General features: G+C 40.0%; 2 protein-coding genes across 2 annotated transcripts; both read left to right on the top strand.

The window, feature by feature from the left end:
• Nucleotides 1-248: 248 nt before the first annotated feature.
• Nucleotides 249-23,473, top strand: LOC306741778 (cytochrome P450 2F2-like; the record flags this gene model as incomplete). Its single annotated transcript, XM_079224095.1, has 11 exons — nucleotides 249-410; nucleotides 1,084-1,246; nucleotides 16,170-16,322; nucleotides 16,574-16,734; nucleotides 18,282-18,350; nucleotides 18,450-18,554; nucleotides 19,066-19,204; nucleotides 20,546-20,631; nucleotides 20,954-21,055; nucleotides 21,347-21,488; nucleotides 23,286-23,473. The coding sequence occupies 11 exons, from the start codon at nucleotides 249-251 to the stop codon at nucleotides 23,471-23,473; spliced, it is 1,470 nt and encodes a 489-aa protein (XP_079080221.1).
• LOC306741695 (cytochrome P450 2D3-like) lies at nucleotides 3,074-8,543 on the top strand (the record flags this gene model as incomplete). The annotated part of the gene is made up of 8 exons (XM_079224010.1): nucleotides 3,074-3,082; nucleotides 3,809-3,877; nucleotides 4,036-4,140; nucleotides 4,648-4,786; nucleotides 5,728-5,813; nucleotides 6,128-6,229; nucleotides 7,192-7,333; nucleotides 8,356-8,543. The coding sequence occupies 8 exons, from the start codon at nucleotides 3,074-3,076 to the stop codon at nucleotides 8,541-8,543; spliced, it is 840 nt and encodes a 279-aa protein (XP_079080136.1).

Raw genomic sequence — 23,473 nt, 5'->3', positions numbered from 1 at the left:
TGACAACAAGCTGGCTTTGCAGAAAACTATGAAACTAATTTAGTAACATGTAAACTGATATTTTAGTGGACATTTCAAGCCAAAGCCTGGCAGAGTGCCTCTCAAAGTGTGTGACCTGTTTCTGTTTGATGTTCCCACACACCTTTTTCATACAGGTGAGAAAAGTACAACCAGAGGTGGCCGCACTAAGAAGTGAGCTACTCTCTGACAGCAAAGTCGATCAGCTCTTCTCTTCAGTCCATTCCACCATGTTTGCGTCAATCATCCTGCTGTTGATCTGCATCGTCTTCATCATCATTCAACTCAAATCCCGGAGGCCCAAGAACTTTCCACCAGGACCCCCCGTCCTGCCGATACTGGGGAACATATTGGAGCTGAACATAAATAACCCCCTGAAGGACTTTGAGAGGGTGAGACATACACTGAAAGGAGCCATGTTGCTCTTCCAATGCATTAACTTGTTATTGTATTGATGGAATCACTTTCATTGGTGCTTAAAATGTGTCCAAAATGTTTAAATACTGACACGTGTGGTAACTCTGCTGCCTTCCCTGATAGATTCAAAAGTAGCTGTGCCACTGCACTTTGAGACTATGAAGGACACCTATCGGCTGCAAGTGTAAAATAAAAACACGTGCACTAAATGCTTTGCACTGAAAGGCGTGCTTCTCGGGTAACGTGTACTCACAAAAGGCGAATACTGACAGAGTTGACTGCCTGTGTACTTAACTACTGGACCGTAGCCAACCAGTGACACAGGCCATACATACATATGCCAGTGTCTAACCTACACACAAGAAAATACTTGCAAGGAGATTGTGAGATCTCTGCAGCGTTATTTTATGATGCTCTTTATCAATTACATTTCTTCACCTTAATCTGTTTTACTGACGGAGTCTGCTCGGGTGTGTCTAATATGTTTCCCACTGCCAGCCAAATTTCCCATGTTAGACGATAAAGACCGAACTAAATGAACAAACATCTTTTTCTGTAATTTCATTGAATTGCTGCAAGTAATATCCATCTGAAGTTACATGATTTATATAATTCAAAACACTGACAAGTTACCTGTTTCTCTCCCAGCTGAGGAAGAAGTATGGAAATGTCTACAGCATATTTCTCGGTCCCAAACCAGCAGTCGTCATCAATGGGATGAAGACCATGAAGGAGGCTTTAGTGACCAAGGGCGTTGAATTTGCTGGAAGACCGCAAGACCTGTTTGTCAATGACACCACCCAGAGGAAAGGTAGGACAGACGTGATGTTTCAAAGTGCAGTGAATTTATCTTCCACCTTGCTGATAAAAAAAAAAAAAAAAAAAGTAATCCGACATTCTGCAGAGTATCTCTATAGGGATGGGACATTACTATACATGGTGTTAAAATAATTCTCATGCTGCAGTTAAAGTTTGTATTGCCAGAATTATTACAGGAAGTGGAAATGGGTGGCCTCTACACAGGCGCATGCTGCAGCCTGAGTGGAAATGGTGAAAAGGGAGAAGCAAGCACCTGGGCTAGAAATAACGGTCACCTAGTATCTCTGAGTGGAACGCTCTGGCTCATAAGGGCGCTGCAATTCAGCAATATAACGTAATATAATATAAATATAATATATAAAGCCGAGCTGCTGTGTTTTGTTTGGCAGCACTCCACATCTCAAAAGGAGGGGAACAAGCATATGTTATGTAACAGATGTATGTTTACATTATCCTATTCAGTTCACCAGAGAAAAGGAGGTAGGGCTGGCGCTTATCGTCTCTCATCATCAAAAACATAACGTCCTACCAGGAGGGCCTCGGAGGGCTTTACAATCTGTACACATAACATCCCTGTCCCGGGACCTCACATTGGATCAGGAAAAACTCCCCCAAATAAAAGATAGTAAAAACCCTTTCACAGGGAAAAAAGGGAAGAAACCTGAGGGATAGCAACAGAGGAGGATCCCTCTTCCCAGATGGACAGAAGCAATAGATGTCATGTGGCCAGAATGAATATTGTAACGGAGTTACAGCACATTCAATGAATATAACAGAAATTATTCATATAATGAGTAGTAGGCATGGTCCAGATAACCACGATCCATGAAGCAGAAGGAGGTAGAGAGGAGGGAGGCATCAGCAGGTCCATGGCAGCAGGCAGGACCGGTTCCAGGCAGCCATGAATCCATGGAAAAATAAAGTAGAGTTAGTAATGTGCATTGAAGAGACAATAATTTATCTTTAGAAAGAAGAGGAGAAGAGGAGAGGAGGAGCGAAGGAGGAAGTGAGGAAGAGGAGAAGAGGAGCTCAGTGTATCCTAAGATGTCCCCCAGCAGTTTAGGCCTATAGCCTATAGAAATATCAGCAACATCAGACTTCAGCTTAGCCAGGGTCAGGTTTAGGGTCAGTGGTGCTCAGAGCTAACTGTAGCAGGCTGATAGTTAGCAGGTATACTGTTCACATTAGGCACCATCTTAGTTTAGCATGCTAGCATTTGTCAATTGTCAATCAAAAAGCTCCAACTGGGGTTATTGGGAGTGTCACTAGCAGGGCTGCCAACTGTCACGCATCGACTGCGAGAGTTACACAATTGACACTTTTCACACGCTTTAAAGCCACACGTTTCTTTACTCATGCAGAGGAAAAAGCAAATGAGCTAGGATTTAAACCTGCAATACACTCTTTTTTCCTCGAAAAGTCGATTATATCTCAGGAACCCACAGTGTGGCCAGGCAGATAGCAGTCCAGTGTGCCCTGCCCAGTGTGTCTGGAGCATCCCAAATGCACTTTTGGTAATTTTGTGGCCAGGCCCCCTTGGGTCACCTGTGGCGCACTTGACTTGGGTCCGAGGTGGCATCAGAAAAGACGCATTATTATGAACGCTATCCCCGTCATGACACACTGGCAATTTGGGCCAGTGCCCTCAGTATATTAACTGTCATGACAGAGAGAGTTTTTTTCTGCTACAGATGGCATTAATGCCATAACCACTGACAGGAATATCAGTTTGTAAAGTTACTGTAGCTGTCACAGAAATACACTTCATTACACATATTCCCATCCTAAATCATGTTTGCAAAGTCAATTGTACAACAGCATGTGTCATGTCAGGATTCTAATTCATCAAATAGAAATGATGGAAAACATAAAATGATGTCACAAAACATAAATTCTGATTTGTGAATAAATCACAAATCAGAATTCAGGGAGTTTGCATACAGACACGTTTGACTGCGAAAATTAGCTTTGCTGACTTTTCTACATTTAGCAGGATGTTACATTTTAAAGATGTTTACACAGGTTTATCTTTTGTCAGGTGATTAATCAGCATTATTTAGGCTACGATGTCTGAAGTTTAGCAAGTATGCTGATCAATCATATTCCTAATTGTTATACACTCAAACATGTTGTATGGATCCTATAGACGTTGTTGTGTAAATGAGACCCCTAGTCATTTTGTGCGCATTTTGTCATGATTAACAAATTACCACGTTGACCTGCTGAGACAGGCCGGAAATCGCTCTCCCTGCATTAAATTTGAAAATATTATGCACTTTTTCATGAAGCTCAGAGCCCCCATTAAAGGTACTGCTGGTCAGAATAAACATCTTGACTCTGGATTGTCTGTCCCTCGAACTTTTCATTCATACAGCCTAACAAACTTATACTCAGCTGGCCTCACAGACATTTAGGAGCTTCTTTTTTTGCTAACTAAGCACGGACTATTAGCCTACATATGAAGATTAAACCATTTGTTCAAAGCATTTCATGCCAGGATGCCAAATCCTGCGTGGTTTAAAACTAAAGATAAATCTTTTCTTTTTTTAAACAGCTTTATGACTCTTTTCCCATCATTCGAAGCCTGCCGCTGCCCTTCAGAAAGGCCTTTAAGAATGTTGAGGTATGTGTATATCTATATTAAAGTATATATTTGTGTGTATGTATGTATATATAATAATGGTACTCTCACCTCAAACAGAATTATCAAAATACATGCATTTTGTCAATGGAAAAAAAGTAAAATACAATATTAGGAATGTTGACTTGAATGTTTTTCAGACTTGTCAGAAACTTGCGATTTCTTGGATGAATGAGCACAAGCAGACGAGAGTCCCTGGAGATCCACGAGACTTGGTTGACTCTTATCTGGATCGGCTGGATAAGGTGAATCTTAGAACACAAAAACGTTGGGAAACCGAGTGAATTATCAATAAATGACAATAAATGAAAGGTTTACATCTGACATTTACATTTGCATCGTAATCTTTTAACTGACTACTTAGAAACGAACATTTGGCACTGTCTGGTCCACCTGTGATAACTTTACCCATTTACAATTTACATGTCATGTCCCAAGGCATGCACTGTATTTAAGTATAAAAGTATTGAATTTTTCTCATTTAAAAACAGGAAAATTAGAGTTACTTTTGTTTGTGGGCTCAACAATTAAATGTGGCTGTTATGTCAAACGTTAAATGTTAGTACTGCTTATCGGACATTATTTGAATATGGCTAGAGGGGTTTTATGGCCCATAACCACTGACTTTCTTGCAGTAGTTGAAAACTACACATTTAACATTTAGCTTGTGACTCCAGATATTTTTCTGTATATGGCCTATAATCAAAAGTTTGACCACCCTTGTTCTAAATCAACCATTCTCCTCTCTTTAGACAGGTGACAATCAGTCTTCCTTTTCAGAAGCACAGCTGACTATGTTCATCCTAGATCTTCACTTTGCTGGGACTGACACGACTTCCAACACCCTGCTTACTGCTTTCCTCTACCTTATGAACTACACACACGTACAAGGTATGCACATCATGGCTCTGTGGTTCTACCGTTGTCTTGCCATTTAAGAATTGTATCTATTCATCCATACATTTTTCATGGAGGAATACTTTCTGTGAAAGTCACAAACTGAAAGGGTATTTTTTTTGTGGATGACGTCCTGTCTATTGTGTAAAATGGACTTGCATTTATATAGCATCTTTCTATTCCTTCGACTACACAAAACACTATACACTACACATCAACATTCACAAATCCATTCATACTCTGATGGCAGACGCTGCCATGCAAGGTGCCACCTGCCCATCAGGATCTAAACTCATTTATGATGGCGCAGCCTTTGGGAGAAATTTGGGGTTTAGTGTCTTGCCCAAGGATAGTATAGTGCAAGTCATAGCAATAGCTCAGGTATCCCATATTCCTGCAGTAAAGGCTTGTCCGCAAATACCAGAAAGCCCCCGTACAGTGATCCGGTACTCTCTACCCCGCCAGGATTCTTGCAAGACCAAAGAGCTGGTCCTTGCACAAAACAGAAAACCTGCATTGCTACTCCTGCTGCTAAAGTTTGCGAAGCTTCCTTTCTAACAATGTGGCAAGTACAGCTGTAAAAAAATGAAATGAATGATGGCTGAATCCCATTTAGCTCCTTTAGGTTCATGGCCGTTGTTATTGTAATTAGTTAACGGCCGTGCTTCTCATAGTAGCTTCTGCCTAGCTAGCTGCTAACTACCTGCGTGGGAATGGTGTAATGTAATCAGCTAATGTTTTTTCTTAGCCATTTCCAACGTTTCCTTACTTTATTTAATTTATTTATCAGGGACACCACACATTAGGATTCATTAACGTCCACCCTTGCTTAGGTCTACCTTTCATCCTTTCTCAATCATATTGATAAGACAGTGTTTTTGTCTTCACATTTCAATTGTATCGAATTATATTGTTGTCTCTGCTGTTTCTCTCAGAGCGTTGTCAGCAGGAGATAGACGAGGTGTTGGAGGGGAAGGAACATGCCTGTTCTGAGGACCGAAATAATATGCCCTACATGCAGGTAAATCATCACTTTTTTCATTATTTCACTTTCATTTCATGTGTACACACAGGTCTGAGTAGTTTGTTTGTTAGAGCACACATGGCAGGGGGTCAGTCATAAAATTGTTAAAATCAAACAATAAATCTGGTGAGTGAATCTCTTTACGTTGGGGTACATCCTTGGGGTAGATTCATTGTAATCATTGCTTTTGAAAGACCTCCATCTTTTGTCAGCATATGTTTTTGTGGCTGAACTTCTGCAGCATTGTTTTTCCTGTAGGCCCCATTCAGATAAAGTATGGGAACATGATATTTAACTCTTTCTTCATCCAGGCCGTGATCCATGAAGTGCAGAGGGTAGCCAACACTGTTCCACTCAGCGTCTTCCACTGTACGACTAAAGACACAGAGCTCATGGGATATTCCATCCCCAAGGTACGACGCAACTGGTCTTACCTATACTATCACTATGGTCAAAAACAGTAACACTTTATAATAATTACACGCTATTTAGCATTAGTAAAGCATGAGTAAATATTTAATTCACCATTTATAAAGCCTTGTTCCAACATTAACACTCATTAGTAACTCATTAGTATGCACAGTTATAAATGTTTTATTCTTGATTAATAAGCTTGACTATTATGTATGTATTATATATTTCATAATTGGGTTTTCATACTTTATAAATGATGGATTCCCCATTTGTGAATTAAGTAATATAAATAAATTACAAACCAATTATTAAGGGCTTATAGATGATGCACTAAGTTAAGAGGTTAAGATGTGCTTTATAAATGTGTTTTATACTGAAATTCATGATTATTTCAGGTTAGTTAAGTATTAGTTAAGTATTTTGTGTGACCCGATCTAAAGTGAGGAGTATATGCTTTACAACGCATTAATAAATTACGTTGAAAGGCCAGTAGTGCCTCAAAGCTAACACAAGTTTCAGTTATCTTCTCAACAGAAAAGGGAAATAGACAACACAAAGTGATAAAGAACATTAATATGATGGTGATGAGGGGCGATGCCCGTTAGTGGCACGAGTGTTTCATAGTTTGCTGGTACGTACATATTATTGATTATAAACCAGATTATAAGCCTGCTAGGAAGCTCATCACTATCTAGAGGTCCTGAGACATGCACGCGCCACCTCAGTTATAAGTAGAGGTGATAGCTAGATACTCATAATTAATAATATGTATGTGCCAGCAAACTATGAAACATACTCACCACTTGTGCCACTGTGCATCGCACCCCATCACCATCATGTTAATGTTCTGTATCACTTTGTGGTGTGTCTATTTCCCTTTTCTTCAGGAAATCTTGAGCTCTTAAAAGGGTTCTCTTCATTCCTCTTTGCCCTTTCCTCTTTTGTTTCATTTTCTCCACAGGGTACGCTGATCATCCCCAACCTTACCTCAGTGCTGAATGAGGAGGGACTATGGAAATTCCCAAATGAATTCAACCCTGAAAACTTCCTCAATGACCAGGGAGAGTTTGTCAAACCAGAGGCCTTCATGCCTTTCTCTGCAGGTATGTTGCAATTCTAGTCATGTCAATTGCCTCATAAGGAAAATGAGGAGCTCAGCGTAATCTAGGAAGTCCTGTTGCAGTCTTGGCCTAAAGCAGCGTAACTAGGGGCTGGTCGAAGGCAAGCCTGAGCCAACCCTAACTGTAATGCTGCGTTCACACCAAACGCGACACAATTTTTTAACCATTATTTCTGCGTCACACTACTGTGTTGTGGAAGTCCCAAACATGTCGGAACATCAAATGCCCTCGTGTTTGGATTCATAACACCATCCGTAGCCACACACAGCTCGGTGAATTTCACCGACTCCTCCAGAAACTGCGTCTGGCTTATCTCCGTAAAACGGATAGCGTTATTGAAGAGGAAATTCTGAAGCCTACCCTTAAATGTGGGGCTAGAGTCTGTCTCCTGGACTGAAACTGGAAGCTGGTTTCACCTCAGTGGAACTTTTATTGCTGAAGTTCTATGGCTCTCATTCTATTTGTGGAGACTCTAGTAGAGGAGACGAAGTAGTGGGGGCATGTGAGCATAGAAAACAAACAACATGCACAGAGAGGGTTATTCAAACTCTTGTAGATAACTGAAAAATAATAATTTCAATAGGACTGTGATCTTACAACTCTGGATGTTTGACTGTTATGGTGAAGGCCTTGCTGGGAGGGGGGTACCAGGGCGTGATGAGCATTCTCCTCCAATCACTGATAAGAAGTTGACCACAGGTACTTCTAAGAGAGGAGAACTCATCTACTTATCTAGAGTCCCTGTACAAAGACAATGATGCCTGTTTCTGGGGAAGATAAGAAATTACTTTGGGCCGGTTCGGACCTTCACCATTTCCTCCCGATACTGTGTGTCACACTGTATAAAGGACAGATGCTCAGAGATGATCTTTGAGCAACAACTTGGAAATATGACTTGTGGTTGATTTCAACTATGCTCCTTCTTGCAAGAATAAATTACCTGATTGATGATTTTACACATGGTGTCAAGTAGAATTTTTCTAACGTCTCTTTTAATGTATCAGGTCCTCGTATGTGTCTCGGAGAGGGTCTGGCTCGTATGGAGCTCTTCCTCATCATGGTGACGCTGCTGAGGAAGTATAAGTTCATCTGGCCTGAGGATGCAGGAGAGCCAGACTACACTCCAGTGTATGGGGTCACTATGACTCCCAAGCCTTTTCGCATGAAAGTCCAACTTAGGACAACAAATTAATGGATGACCAATGAGCCAACAACATGTTGAGCTACCTATCATGTGGCCTCCACTGTTCACATTGCTGCCACCAAACACACTATAACCTCCGTTGCCTTCCATACATCCACGTTAGCAATCAATGAAACATGCACTTCTTTCCATATCAATATCTGCTAATGCCATGAGCTTAAACATGTTGAGCCATGGAACATGTTGCTAACATTGGCACAGTGTTTTTCTGAACACAAAACAAGACCTGTTCTTTGATTAGTGGTAGCTAAATTCTGAGGAAGCATACTACTCTTGTAGAAATCTAGTCTCATTTTCCAGTCCCTCCCTGCCTTTAGCTGTCCTACCTGATGTCTGTTTAAAATTGCTTACACACCAGATGTAGACTCACCTTCAACTATCTAAGGCACATATGTCAAACTCAAGGCTCTGCGGGCCGAATCCTTCTCAACTGTGACAAAAAAGCTTTGAAGAAAGTTAATATAATAACATGCGTTTGATCTTTGTCTTTGTTATTTTCTTCTGTTTTAAGTTTGATCTTTAGCAATGTGGGTTTCTTAACCCTAAATTAAATGGACTTCTGTCATAGTAATAGAGAAATTTGCTTCCATATATTTTTACATTTATATAAATGCATGTACAATATTTTTACACTTGAATAAACAATAATCTAATACAAAGACAGTTAACATTATGTTTGGGAGGAGTTAAATGTATACAGTGTTACAGTTACAACCGGCCCTTTGAGGACGATTATGATGCTGATGTGGCCCGGGGTGAAAATGAGTTTGACACCCCTGATCTAAGGGCACTGTCGCTGAATCCTGGGCTTAGCTTGACCCAAGACAATTCCAATTGGTTTAAAGAAATACAGCCAGAGTGTTTGTTCTCTTCTTCTTCGATACCAGAATGATAATGTATGGAGCTGGACCTTTCTTCAGTGCCGACACAGCACTGTGGGAATAGGTCTGCTCATGCAATGACTATCATCTTGTTCTCAATAGTTATTGACACTTCAGCAGCTGCATCACCCTTGAGGCTGGCTTGTTTTGTACAGCCTATAGGCATTAGGCCCCATGGCTGACCTTGCTCCCTGAACTACTATTTCATCCATTTGGTAGTTTATTACCCCAAAGGGTAGCATGTCTAGTGGTAATCCCAATGTCCTGTCTATCCCTGCTCTCTTTATCTGTATGCTTCTTCAGACTCTAACTGTTTCTTTGTTCCTTTCAATGTGCCTTTGACAAAGAACCTTTGTAGAAAGCTGTCCAAGCACGTCCCCTTTTCTTTCTGTTTTTCCTAACAATTTTTTTATGGGTGTCCGCTCAGAGTAAAACCGTTTTCATTTTTTCTTGTCGTAAACGGTCCAGCAAAACTAGGCTGTTGCTACCATGGATTGCCAGACCACAGGCCGTCTCTTTTCAGGCTGTCACTAGCTGATTGCTAGCTATGACACCTAACAATGCAAACAGGGATTATGCCTACATTATATCTGCGTCGGGCAAGCTACAATGTGCTTTAATGTACTGTGTATTCATTTAGTAGATATAAGCTGTGTCCAATAGCATTTACTCATTCACTACTAGTGCTTGCTTAGTGGCTCTCGGTTGTTACCTATTACCTGATTAACATGTGCAAACAATATATGTTTTAAGTCTGAGGTAATATGTCTTGCAAAAGCATTATGGTGATGCTTTTATGAGTTTAACAATAAAAAATAAACTGCAATATTAACAAATTGGTCTTCCCAACATGTCATTTTTTGTTGCTAGACTTTACATTAAACTCCAAATGCCAAATAAATAAATACTGAACAGTTGGAGTGATTGTGACAAAGGTCCCAACTTCATCCTGTAGTTTTACTATGGGGCTGTTCTAATAGATTGCATTATGCTGCACAAGTGTATCTAATGGGAGTAATTTAGTTAACTTTAAATCTTTAAACTTTAATTTTTTAACCAACCACAAAGCTTGCCAATAAGTGCAATTGTTTTGTCTTCTTTTTGCCGTTTTTACTTTCTTTATAAGTCAATAAAAGAGAAAGTATGTTAAAAGTAGTATTTTGAGTTCTAATTACTATCCACCATTATGGTATAAACATTTAGAATGGTTTGTTTTAGCAACACAATATATTTAGATTCCTCAGACCATTTATTGGTTAAATCTGAGGGAGAAAGACAAGACAACAGGTAGTTAATGGCTCCCTCCCGTGGACAGAATTGGGTAAAAACATTTAAAGTGATTTTGAACATAAAAAAGCCATTTATGTATATATTTAGATTTAAAATAAATCTATTGAGTGTTCCACGATAAGGTTGAGTAGAAGGCATCCATCTCTCTCTGACTGAAGATCAGAAGAAGGTGCAGGTCCTTATCTGGCCTCTAAAGGGCAGTTCATACAGTTCCACAAGCATTAGAACAGCCTATATTTGTTGTTTTCTGTCTGTGATTGTATTTTTTATGGTAATTTTGTTGTTTTTGTTCTCTTTGTGGGTTTGTCTCTGTTTAGATGTTTTGTTTGTCTACCTGAAAATGCTTTAGCTTGAGAGTGGTGTTTTTTTTTTTTCTAACAGTATCTTCAGTTTAATCACATCCTCTAGGACTGATAATTAAGGCACGACTAGTGAGGAATATTTGGCACTAAAGTGGCTCATCCTCTCCACTCCAGTTTCATTCTTATCTATATTCTCAAGGTGTTTAATCAAGGGATTTGTTCATATTTAGCATGCAATTGCCTTTTTTCACAGAACATTTAAATATCTGAAAAACATGGCAAGTCTTCTTTTCTTTATTTATGCTTGTTGGCAGTGTTTTCTGATTAAACAAGTGAGATTTCCAAGTTAGATTTGGCTCTGGCTTTATCCAATGTTGAGATTTCTGTTCTGGGATGTATGATTTGATATTGCCTCATTTGTAAAACACAATTGCCTGAATCCAACTAATCCTTTCAATGTCTATTTTAGGTGTTCCTCTTTCACCTGCTCTTGGAATCTGAGCAAATCCCTCCACAAACAATGTTTTTATGTTGTATAGTGTGGAAGTCAGACAACGGCCAAAGTGCAGAGTAGCAGATAACGCTGTGGTCAGTGGGAGAGGAAGTATTCCAATCATTTAAGTAAAAGTGACCCATACGACGGAGTAAAAGTCACGCATTCCAAATGTGATTAATACGCCGTTGCGCGATGAATACTGTGGACAATGTACAGTATTCAAAGTAAAAGTAATCTCAATGCAGACAGTAATAATACACACTGTCGATGTCGGTCGTGATTATAAACCATGTGCAGTGCCGTAACGAAAACACATGAGGCCCCCCTGCAGAAAAACCCTGAGAGCCCCCCCCCCCCCTCTCCCATATGTAAGGGATAATGTATTGTCCGGCGGTCATTATCCAAAAATAAACAAACAGGACCCAAGCTTTTCTTTTGAGGATGGAGTTGATCTACTTTGGAAATGTCTTGAGTTGTGTCCACTATTACCGAATAAAATTCTGCGTCGTGGACCTCTTTCACTATCTTGTTTTGAACCCTCTGTGCCATAATAGAAATAATTTAATTTTGAATTTGTGGGCTTAAGTATTTCGTTTTACTTTCGCTGGAAATTAACCTCTGTAATATAGGGTCATATCTGTCGAGAAGTTCTATAACGGATACAATTTTCCGTTATTGATTTCTCCTAGTTTCTCACGATCTGCATGAAATGCAACATTGCATGATGCAAGTGTCAACGTAACATCAACAATTCTTGTTAATACCCCTGACCAAAAGTTGACTTTCTTTTTATATTCAGCGGAAATCTGCTCATCAATACTTTGATGTCAGAAAATGTATATTTAAAAAAACAAACATATTTTGATGATAACTATGAACATCCAGCATGATCATGCTTTTCGAGCGGTTTCCGACATGTTCAAAATGTGTGCTTCAGACCCTTACCAAGGTCTCACATACTAATAGCAACCCGAATGCAATGAAAACCACAGAAAAAGTTTTGGGGTCATTTGAAGGCTTTTCAGGGGAAAAACTGTGTAAATCGGTTCAAAAATGAAAAACGTCAAAGTTCTATAAGAAAACTACATTTCCCAGAAGCCAGCCCGGTGGTGCATTCTCTTCAGTAGACTGCGCATGTGCCGTCTGAGGTGGATCAAAGATCGTCCATTTGACAGGGGAAATGCTGGACCCAGAAATGTAAAATAAAAAAATCTCCGACGGTTGACGGAATTTAAAGTTACTTATAGGTGGCTGGTAAGGATCTAGATGGCGCCGTTCGACTCCTACATGCCTGGACGGTCACTGATATGTGTTTATTATTGAAATCCGTTGTTTTAAAGGATAGTTACGAGCGATTTTGTGAAACGTTACTTGCGCCGCGGAAAGTTGACGGGGCTCACGGCGAGTGGTTGTAATTTACGTAAGTACATAAACTAAACGGGTTGTACAGAGCCGTTGTCTTCTCAAAAAAGTTGCAGTGTTGTACAACATGAAATGAAGTTAAACAACGATGTGGTTGTGGAGATAATTAAGGAAACGTTAAAAAACGGTCCGATAATGGGCGCAGGGGGTATAGTGAGAGCATAGGTTTAATAAACTGGTTGCCATGTCTCAGACAGAATCTGCCCATGTCCGTAACAGCTACACCTGGGCCAGACATGGCAACAATGAAATGTGCCAAAGGTGGCTCACCTTTGGCCGCATCGAGTCGGAACACAGTGAGTCAGCCGACACTCAGCCGCAATACAGCCGAGTCCGCTGGCAGTGTTGGATTAAAAAAATAAAACATAAAAATCTCTATGGGCCTGACCATGTGTATGATTAGATTGTTTCTTTATCATGCAGTCCAAATCTCAAAATTAACAAAATAAATTCATATAAATGATTGAAATGAATTGAATGAATGAAAAGCATGAGCATATTTGAGGAATTGGGACTGTACAATGTTTAGCGGCTGAACATTATTTATAAAAAAAGAACATATTTTATAGGCTCCTAATAAGTTTTGTATGCAAAAATCTGAATGCAAACAAAAAATGCAATAATTCCCTCTAAAATGTAGTGGAGTAAAATTAGGAAGTGGAATTAAAAAAAAAAAACAGCTGGCTTTGCAGCAAACTATGGAACTAATTTAGCTATTTTGATATTTTAGTGGACAATTCAAGCCAAAGCCTGGCAGAGTGCCTCTCAAAGTCTATGACCTGTTTCTGTTTGATGTTCCCACACACCTTTTTTTCAAACAGGTGAGCAAAGTACAACCAGAGGTTGCCGCACTAAGAAGTGAGCTACTCTCTGACAGCAAAGTCGATCAGCTCTTCTCTTCTCTTCAATCCATTCCACCATGTTTGCGTCAATCATCCTACTGTTGATCTGCGTTGTCTTTATCATCATTCAACTCAAATCCCGGAGGCCCAAGAACTTTCCACCAGGACCCCCCGTCCTGCCGATACTGGGGAACATATTGGAGCTGAACATAAATAACCCCCTGAAGGACTTTGAGAGGGTGAGACATACACTGAAAGGAACCATGTTGCTCTTCCAATGCATTAACTTGTTATTGTATTGATGTAATCACTTTCATTGGTGCTTAAATGTTTAAATACTGAGACGTGTGGCAACTCTGCTGCCTTCCCTGATAGTAATAGCTTTAAAAGTAGCTGTGCCACTGCACTTTGAGACTATGAAGGACACCTATCGGCTGCAAGTGTAAAATAAAAACACGTGCACGAAATGCTTTGCACGAAATGCTTTGCACTGAAAGGCGTGCTTCTCGGGTAACGTGTACTCACAAAAGGCGAATACTGACAGAGTTGACTGCCTGTGTACTTAACTACTGGACCGTAGCCAACCAGTGACACAGGCCATACATACATATGCCAGTGTCTAACCTACACACAAGAAAATACTTGCAAGGAGATTGTGAGATCTCTGCAGCGTTATTTTATGATGCTCTTTATCAATTACATTTCTTCACCTTAATCTGTTTTACTGACGGAGTCTGCTCGGGTGTGTCTAATATGTTTCCCACTGCCAGCCAAATTTCCCATGTTAGACGATAAAGACCGAACTAAATGAACAAACATCTTTTTCTGTAATTTCATTGAATTGCTGCAAGTAATATCCATCTGAAGTTACATGATTTATATAATTTAAAACACTGACAAGTTACCTGTTTCTCTCCCAGCTGAGGAAGAAGTATGGAAATGTCTACAGCATATTTCTCGGTCCCAAACCAGTAGTCGTTATCAATGGGATGAAGACCATGAAGGAGGCTTTAGTGACCAAGGGCGTTGAATTTGCTGGAAGACCGCAAGACCTGTTTGTCAATGACACCACCCAGAGGAAAGGTAGGACAGACGCGATGTTTCAAAGTGCAGTGAATTTATCTTCCACCTTGCTGATTTAAAAAAAAGAAAAAAAAGAAAGTAATCCGACATTCTGCAGAGTATCTCTATAGGGATTCGACCGTTATCACCTGGGCTAGAAATGACGGTCACCTTGTATCTCTAAATGGAACGCTGTGGCTCATAGGGGCGCTGCAATTCAGCAATATAACTAGGAGACGAACCACAAAGTGCTTTTTCAGCAATCAATAAAACCCGTAAATCAAATAAAAAAAACGTACTGGTAACCAGTGAACGGAGGCTAAAACAGGGCTGATATGTTGTTGCCTTTTAGCATTCGTGTAAAGCCGAGCAGCTGTGTTTTGTTTGGCATCACTCCACATCTCAAAAGGAGGGGAACAAGCATATGTTATGTAACAGATGTATGTTTACATTATCCTATTCAGTTCACCAGAGAAAAGGAGGTAGGGCTGGCGCTTACTTATTGTCTCTCATAGTCAAAAACATGACGTCTAACCAGGCAGTTAATCAATCATCAAACTTGTCTGCACTCGCCCTGTAGAAGTCTTTTAGAAAAGCAGCTGCCGACTCGCATGTTAAGCGGCTCTATACATTATTCTAACCACGAGTCTTTTTGGAGAAAAAACATGCTGCTCCTCTTTTCTTCTCTTAAAAGTGTGACTCCATTCAATACCTTTGGCAGGGAAACCACTTTCCGCGCACAAAATTCCAAATCGGTCCAACTACTTTGATACCACAACCTTTGCTAAGTTTATATTGCTACTATTTATCAATAATTCCAGATAAAATATACAAACAATGTGGAGTTATCCATTGCTCAGTGATTTTCTTAACTATTTTGTTGGAATGCAAATAAGATACATTCTTATTGGGTTTAAAATGGTGAGGAAGAATCGTTGTTTAAATGTTATACTTTGTGTTGACATGGAACTTCAATGTTTGGCAAAAGAGTGACAAGCAAAGACACTCGCGTTCTTCTAATGTATAACACCAATGTGGTGTTATACATTGGAAGAACCATCCATCTGCTCAAGACTAATTCAAAAAGATTATCAATCATTGAAAATCGAGACCAGTGACTGTAATGAACGGTAAACATCAATGCCAAATGAAAATAAATGAAGAAGCTACATTAAAGTACTGAGGAGAGTAAATAATAAAACATGCTGCAAAAGTAGATGAGCTCTGGAAAAACACTGCTATCATATCATAGTGGACGGGGTATCTTGAGACATTTCTATTTTAAGCCGTTTGCTTTTGTGCCACTTCGCCTGTCGTAGGAGTGATTCTGGCAGATTATGGTTCGAGTTGGAAGGATCAACGTCGCTTCGCTCTGATGAATTTGAGGAACTTTGGTATGGGGAAAGATAGCATGGAGGAGAGGATTCATGAAGAGATAAAATACACCATGGACACGCTGGAGAAGAGCATTGGTATGTCATCTGTGGGCCCACAGTCCTGACTGGCTGACTGGGTTCACTTTAGTCAGTGACACTGACTTCTGAGCAGCACAAATACTCTACTAATACTCTATTGTTTAATAATGTCACAATGTGGATCTTGATCACACATTTCAATTAATGTTGAATGTTGAGTTTTGCTTGTTCATTGATAGTGTCATGTTCTTGTTTGCATTCTTGCACAATACTGTGTTGTAAGTTAGTCAACATTATTTATTTTACAGGCAAATCCATTAGTCCTCGAATTATGTTTCATAATGCGGCCTCCAACATCATCTGCCAGGTTCTGTTTGGAAAACGCTATGAGTATGATGATGAGGTCATCCGAGTGATTGTTCAATGCTTTACTGAGAATGCCAAGATATCCAATGGACCATGGGCTATGGTGAGTCAAAATGTTTCTGCTTCAAAACCTGGCTCTGAAATATCAGCAACATCAGACTTCAGCTTAGACAGGGTCAGGTTTAGGGTCAGTGGTGCTCAGAGCTAACTCTAGCAGGCTGATAGTTAGCAGGTATACTGTTCACGATAGGCACCATCTTAGTTTAGCATGTTTGCATGCTAGCATTTGGCAATTGGCACCAATCAAAAAGCTCCAACTGGGCCTATTGGGAGTGTCACTAGCAGGGCTGCCAACTGTCACGCATCGACTGCGAGAGTTACCCAGTTGACACTTTTCACACGCTTTAAAGCCACACGTTCCTTTACTCACGCAGAGGAAAAAGCAAATGACCTAGGATTTTTTAAAACTTGCAACACACTCTCTTTTCCTCCACAAGTCGATTATATCTCAGGAACCCACAGTGTGGCCAGGCAGATAGCAGTCCAGTGTGCCCTGCCCAGTGCGTCTGGAGCATCCCAAATGCACTTTTAGTAATTTTGTGGCCAGGCCCCCTTAGCTCACCTGTGGCGCACTTGTCTTGGGTCCGAGGTGGCATCAGAAAAGACGCATTATTATGAACGCTATCCCCGTCATGACACACTGGCAATTTGGGCCAGTGCCCTCAGTATATTAACTGTCATGACAGACATTTGATGCAAATATGATGCACTTTTTCATAAAGCTTAGAGTTTTTTTAGAGTTTAGAGTTTTTTTCTGCTACAGATGGCATTAATGCCATAACCACTGACAGAAATATCAGTTTGTAAAGTTACTGTTGCTCTCACAGAAATACACTTCATTACATATATTGCCATACTAAAGCATGTTTGCAAAGTCAATTGTACAACAGCATGTGTCATGTCAGGATTTAATTTCATCAAATAGAAATGATGGAAAACATAATAAATCACAAATCAGAATTCAGGGAGTTTGCATACAGACACGTTTGACTGAGAAAATTAGCTTTGCTGGCTTTTCTACATTTAGCAGGATGTTACATTTTAAAGATGTTTCCACAGGTTTTTCTTTTGTTAGGTGATTAATCAGCATTATTTAGACTACGATGTCTGAAGTTTAGCAAGTATGCTGATCAACCATATTCCTAATTGTTATACACGCAAACATGTTGTGTGGTTCCTATAGACGTTGTTGTGTAAATGAGACCCACTGGTCTTGTGCGCGTTTTGTCATGATTCAGAAATTACCACGTTGACCTGCTGAGACAGGCTGGAAATCGCTCTCCCTGCATTAAATTTGAAAATATTATGCACTTTTTCATAAAGCTCAGAGCCCCCATTAAAGGTACTGCTGGTCAGAATAAACATCTTGACTCTGAATTGTCTGTCCCTCGAACTTTTCATTCATACAGCATAACAAACTTATACTCAGCTGGCCTCACAGATATTTAGGAGCTTATTTTGTATAGCTAAGCACAGACTCTTAGCCTATATGTGAAGATACAACAATTTATTCAGAGCATTCCACGCCAGGATGCCAAATCCTGCTTGGTTTAAAACAACTAAAGATATATCTTTTCTTTTTTTAAACAGCTTTATGACTCTTTTCCCATCATTCGAAGCCTGCCGCTGCCCTTCAGAAAGGCCTTTAAGAATGTAGAGGTATGTATGTATATATGTATATATATAGATATATATATATATATATATATATATATATGTGTATACAATATTATGAATGTTGACTTGAATGTTTTTCAGACTTGTCAGAAACTTGCGATTTCTTGGATGAATGAGCACAAGCAGACGAGAGTCCCTGGAGATCCACGAGACTTGGTTGACTGTTATCTGGATCGGCTGGATAAGGTGAATCCTAGAACACAAAAAAGTTAGGAAACTGAGTGAATTATTCATAAATGACAATAAATGAAAGGTTTACGTCTGACATTTACATTTGCATCGTAATCTTTTAACTGACCACTTAGAAACCAATATTTGGCACTGTCTGGTCCACCTGTGATAACTTTACCCATTTACAATTTACATGTCATGTCCCAAGGCATGCACTGTATTTAAGTATAAAGGTATTTTATTTTTCTCATTAAGATTTCAAATCAGGAAAAAGAGAGTTACTTTTGTTTGTGGGCTCAACAATTAAATGTGGCTGATATGTTAAATGTTAGTAGTGCTTTTATAGAACATTATTTTAATATGGCTAGAGGGGTTTTATGGCCCATAACCACTGACTTTCTTGCAGTAGTTGAAAACTACACATTTACTATTATTTAGCTTGTGACTCCAGATATTTTTCTGTATATGGCCTACAATCAAAAGTTTGACCACTCTTGTTCTTAAACAACCTTTCTCCTCTCTTTAGACAGGTGATGATCTGTCTTCCTTTTCAGAAGCACAGCTGACTATGTTCATCCTAGATCTTCACTTTGCTGGGACTGACACGACTTCCAACACCCTGCTTACTGGTTTCCTCTACCTTATGAACTACACACACGTACAAGGTATGCACATCATGGCTCTGTGGTTCTACCGTTGTCTTGCCATCTAAGAATTGTATCTATTCATCCATACATTTTTCATGCAGGAATACTTTCTGTGAAAGTCAGAAACTGAAGTGGTATTTTTTTGTGGATGACGTCCTGTCTATTGTGTAAAATAGACTTTCATTTATATAGCATCTTTCTATTCCTCTGATTCCTCTGATCAAAACGCTGTACACTACAAGTCAACATTCACAAATCCATTCATACTCTGATGGCAGATTGACAAGGTGCAACCTGCTCATCAGGATTTAAACTCATTTATGATGGCGCAGCCTTCGGGAGCAATTTGGGGTTTAGTGTCTAAGTGTTTAAGTCATAGCAATAGCTCAGGTATCCCATATTTTTGCAGTATAGGCTTGTTTTTCCGCAAATTCCAGAAAGCACCCGTACAGTGATCGGGTACTCTCTACCCCGCCAGGATTCTTGCAAGACCAAGGAGCTGGTCCTTGCTGCTAAAGTTTGCGAAGCTTTCTTTCTAGCAATGTGGCAGAGGCTGTCCAACACAGAAGGCAGCCTCTTTCACATATTCAGAAAAGTACAGCTCTAAAAAATTAAATGAATGATGGCTGAATTCCATTTAGCTGCTGGCAGTTTAGGTTTAGGGCCGTAATCAGCTAGTGCTTTTTCTTAGGAAAGACTGAGTTCACTCTGTTGGTCTTTTTAAGTATCTTTCTCTTCATAAAACATCTTCGGTTGAAATTAAAAAGTAATGATCAGAGCCCGACTGATAGATCGGTCATTGACAATATATCGGTATCGTTGTGTATGTCAGACGGTAAATCACAAGAACAAGTGCAGTAATGGCAACCAGAGAAGTGAAAAGATGTATTTATTTTTTGCTCTAAATTTCTTGCTCAAAGTTTGAGGGAGCCTTTTCAAAAAAACTTTTTTTTATGTTATGGAATGTGGAAATTGACTGATATGTCATTGTTGGATTTTTAAACGTCAAATATTAATCTCTGCATTGTTCGGGCTAAAGCAGAGACACCTACTATTTAGAGAACTAACCTTATTCTGCTTCACCTGATATAAATAAACTGAAGACTGACATTTCCACCTATGAAATCAACTTTTAAAAATGAATGAGACTTCGGTCTGTAAGTTAAAAAAGGCCATTTCCAACGTTTTCTTACTTTATTTACTTTATATATCAGGGACACCACACATTAGGATTCATTAACGTCCACCCTTGCTTAGGTTTACCTTTCATCCACTATCAATCATATTGATAAGACAATGTTTTTGTCTTCACATTTCAATTGTATCGAATTATATTGTTGTCTCTGCTGTTTCTCTCAGAGCGTTGTCAGCAGGAGATAGACAAGGTGTTGGAGGGGAAGGAACATGCCTGTTCTGAGGACCGAAATAATATGCCCTACATGCAGGTAAATCATCACTTTTTTCATTATTTCACTTTCATTTCATGTGTACACACAGGTCTGAGTAGTTTGTTTGTTAGAGCATACATGGCAGGGGTCATTCATAAAATTGTTAAAATCAAAGAATAAATCTGGTGAGTGAATCTCTTTACGTTGGGGTACATCCTTGGGGTAGATTCATTGTAATCATTGCTTTTGAAAGACCTCCATCTTTTGTCATCATATTGCTGCTCTGTTTTTGAGGCTGAACTTCTGCGGTATTGTTTTTCCTGTAGGCCCCATTCAGATAAAGTATGGGAACATGATATTTAACTCTTTCTTCATCCAGGCCGTGATCCATGAAGTGCAGAGGGTAGCCAACACTGTTCCACTCAGCGTCTTCCACTGTACGACTAAAGACACAGAGCTCATGGGATATTCCATCCCCAAGGTACGACGCAACTGGTCTTACCTATACTATCACTATGGTCAAAAACAAGTAAACACTTACTTCACCTTTTATAAAGCATTGGTTGTAAGTAGAGGTGATAATATGTATGTTCCAGCAAACTATGAAACATACTCACCACTGGCGGGCAACGCACCCCATCACCATCATGTTAATGTTCTGTATCACTTTGTGTTGTCTCTATTTCCCTATTCTTAAGTAAATATTAAGCTCTTAAAAAGGTTCTCTTCATTCCTCTTTGCCCTTTTCTCTTTTGCTTCATTTTCTCAACAGGGTACGGTGATCATCCCCAACCTTACCTCAGTGCTGAATGAGGAGGGACTATGGAAATTCCCAAATGAATTCAACCCTGAAAACTTCCTCAATGACCAGGGAGAGTTTGTCAAACAAGAGGCCTTCATGCCTTTCTCTGCAGGTATGTGCCAATTCTAGTCAAATCAATTGCCTCATAAGGAAAATGAGGAGCTCAGCGTAATCTAGGAAGTCCTGTTGCAGTCTTGGCATAAAGCAGCATAACTAACCCTGAGCCAACCCTAACTACCAGTGGTACAGGGCCGGCTACGCCTTCTATGCTGGCCTAAACAGAATCACGTTATCAAGTTATAGCTATTTTAAAATGTAGTTGTTTTTCACAAATACACTACACGTATTATAATTATTTTTTCCTATCAGCTCATTTTCTCATTGCACAGCTCCTGTTTTCCTCTGTTGCTCTGCCTACAGTCATCCAATCAGATGTTTTCCTCCTGTGTCTCTATGGAGGCAAAGCAGTTAAAGCTGGCCTTTGCAGATTAAAGTACACGGAGAGTGGACATTGTCGTTGATTGTCATGGACTTCAACAAATCAGATCTTTAGTTTGACAATCTGGGTGTATTCTTTGACGTGCAGCGCCCGCGAAATGGCGTGGACGTGTGATTGCGCTGTGATTGGTCAGTGTTTCAACAGGGATTGTCAACCTTGCAGCAGAGCTTCGTATGAGCTAATAGAGTTCAGGCTGAAACATAAGATAAGTTATAACATGTTTAGTGTTTTTGCTTGTTTTAACACTCAATGCCTGAAGGAGGAGGAGAAACAGACTTGGTGGCGGATTTACTTCAAGCCTTTCTCATTGAGGGTTGTGCATGTTTGACATTGACATCCTCACTGAAGCGCACCGATGAACTGAACAACCACGTCATTGAACTGTGTTAACAAAAAGAGGTGGATGGACTTTGTCTTTGTTAAGTAAACGGCATCTGGTAAGTGAATAGCTTTTTCAGCTTTTTGTGTTTGTTTGTTTTTCCCCCGCTTGGCTCTCCACTGGCTCCCACCTCCACAGAGCTGACGGCACGAGCTAGCTTAGCTCACCAGCTAAGCTAGCTCGCGCTGTGGAAGTGGTGGGAGAGTGCTCGCTGCTAGACCTGTTTTCAATCAAGCCACCTTGGGTGAGCGGTGGGTGCCGGTGGGGTGGCTGGCTGAGAGGTGGTGCGGGGAGAACAGCTGGGAGTTGGGATGCTTCTGCTGCTGCAGAGAGGTGCGGTGTTTTAGTGCCGTGGTTTTGTTGGATTGTTTTGTCATGTTTTGTTATAACTCTAAGCTATTATATTGAGTACTTGAACAGTTGTCTATGAAGCTGTGTTCTGAAATGATTGAGTGAAGTGTGGAACGAGAATAAAAGTGGTTGCCGTCTTGTGCAAACTAAGCAGCATCGTGTTGTTGTTTTATTAATAAAGTGAAGTATAAGCGCAAGATAAACCCTCGGCTACATAACTAAATGTGACTGGTTCTTGTTGATGTGAACAAAATGCATTGTCCGTTAATGACGCAGCATCCCGTCATGCGCGTATTTATGTAAAGGAAGTCCAAATACTAATGAGAATTCTCCTCCAATCACTGATAATAAGTTGACCACAGGAACTTCTAAGAGAGGAGAACTCATCTGCTTATCTAGAGTCCCCATACAAAGACAATGATGCCTGTTTCTGGGGAAGATAAGAAACTGGTTTAGGCCGGTTCGGACCTTCACCATTTCCTCCCATTACTGTGTGTCACACTGTATAAAAGACAGATGCTCAGAGATGATCTTTGAGCAGCAACTTGGAAATATGACTTGTGCGTGATTTCTACTCTGTTCCGTCTTGCAAGAATAAATTACCTGATTGATGATTTTACAATTGGTGTTTAGTAGAATTTTTCTAACAATAACTATGAGGTCTTTGTTTAATGTCTCAGGTCCTCGTATGTGTCTCGGAGAAAGTCTGGCTCGTATGGAGCTCTTCCTCATCATGGTGACGCTGCTGAGGAAGTATAAGTTCATCTGGCCTGAGGATGCAGGAGAGCCAGACTACACTCCAGTGTATGGGGTCACTCTGACTCCCAAGCCTTATCGCATGAAAGTCCAACATAGGACAACAAATTAA

Source organism: Taurulus bubalis, assembly GCF_910589615.1.
Source record: "Taurulus bubalis genome assembly, chromosome: 9".
NCBI classification, from domain to species: domain Eukaryota; kingdom Metazoa; phylum Chordata; class Actinopteri; order Perciformes; family Cottidae; genus Taurulus; species Taurulus bubalis.
This window is presented reverse-complemented; position numbering and strand designations above follow the sequence as displayed.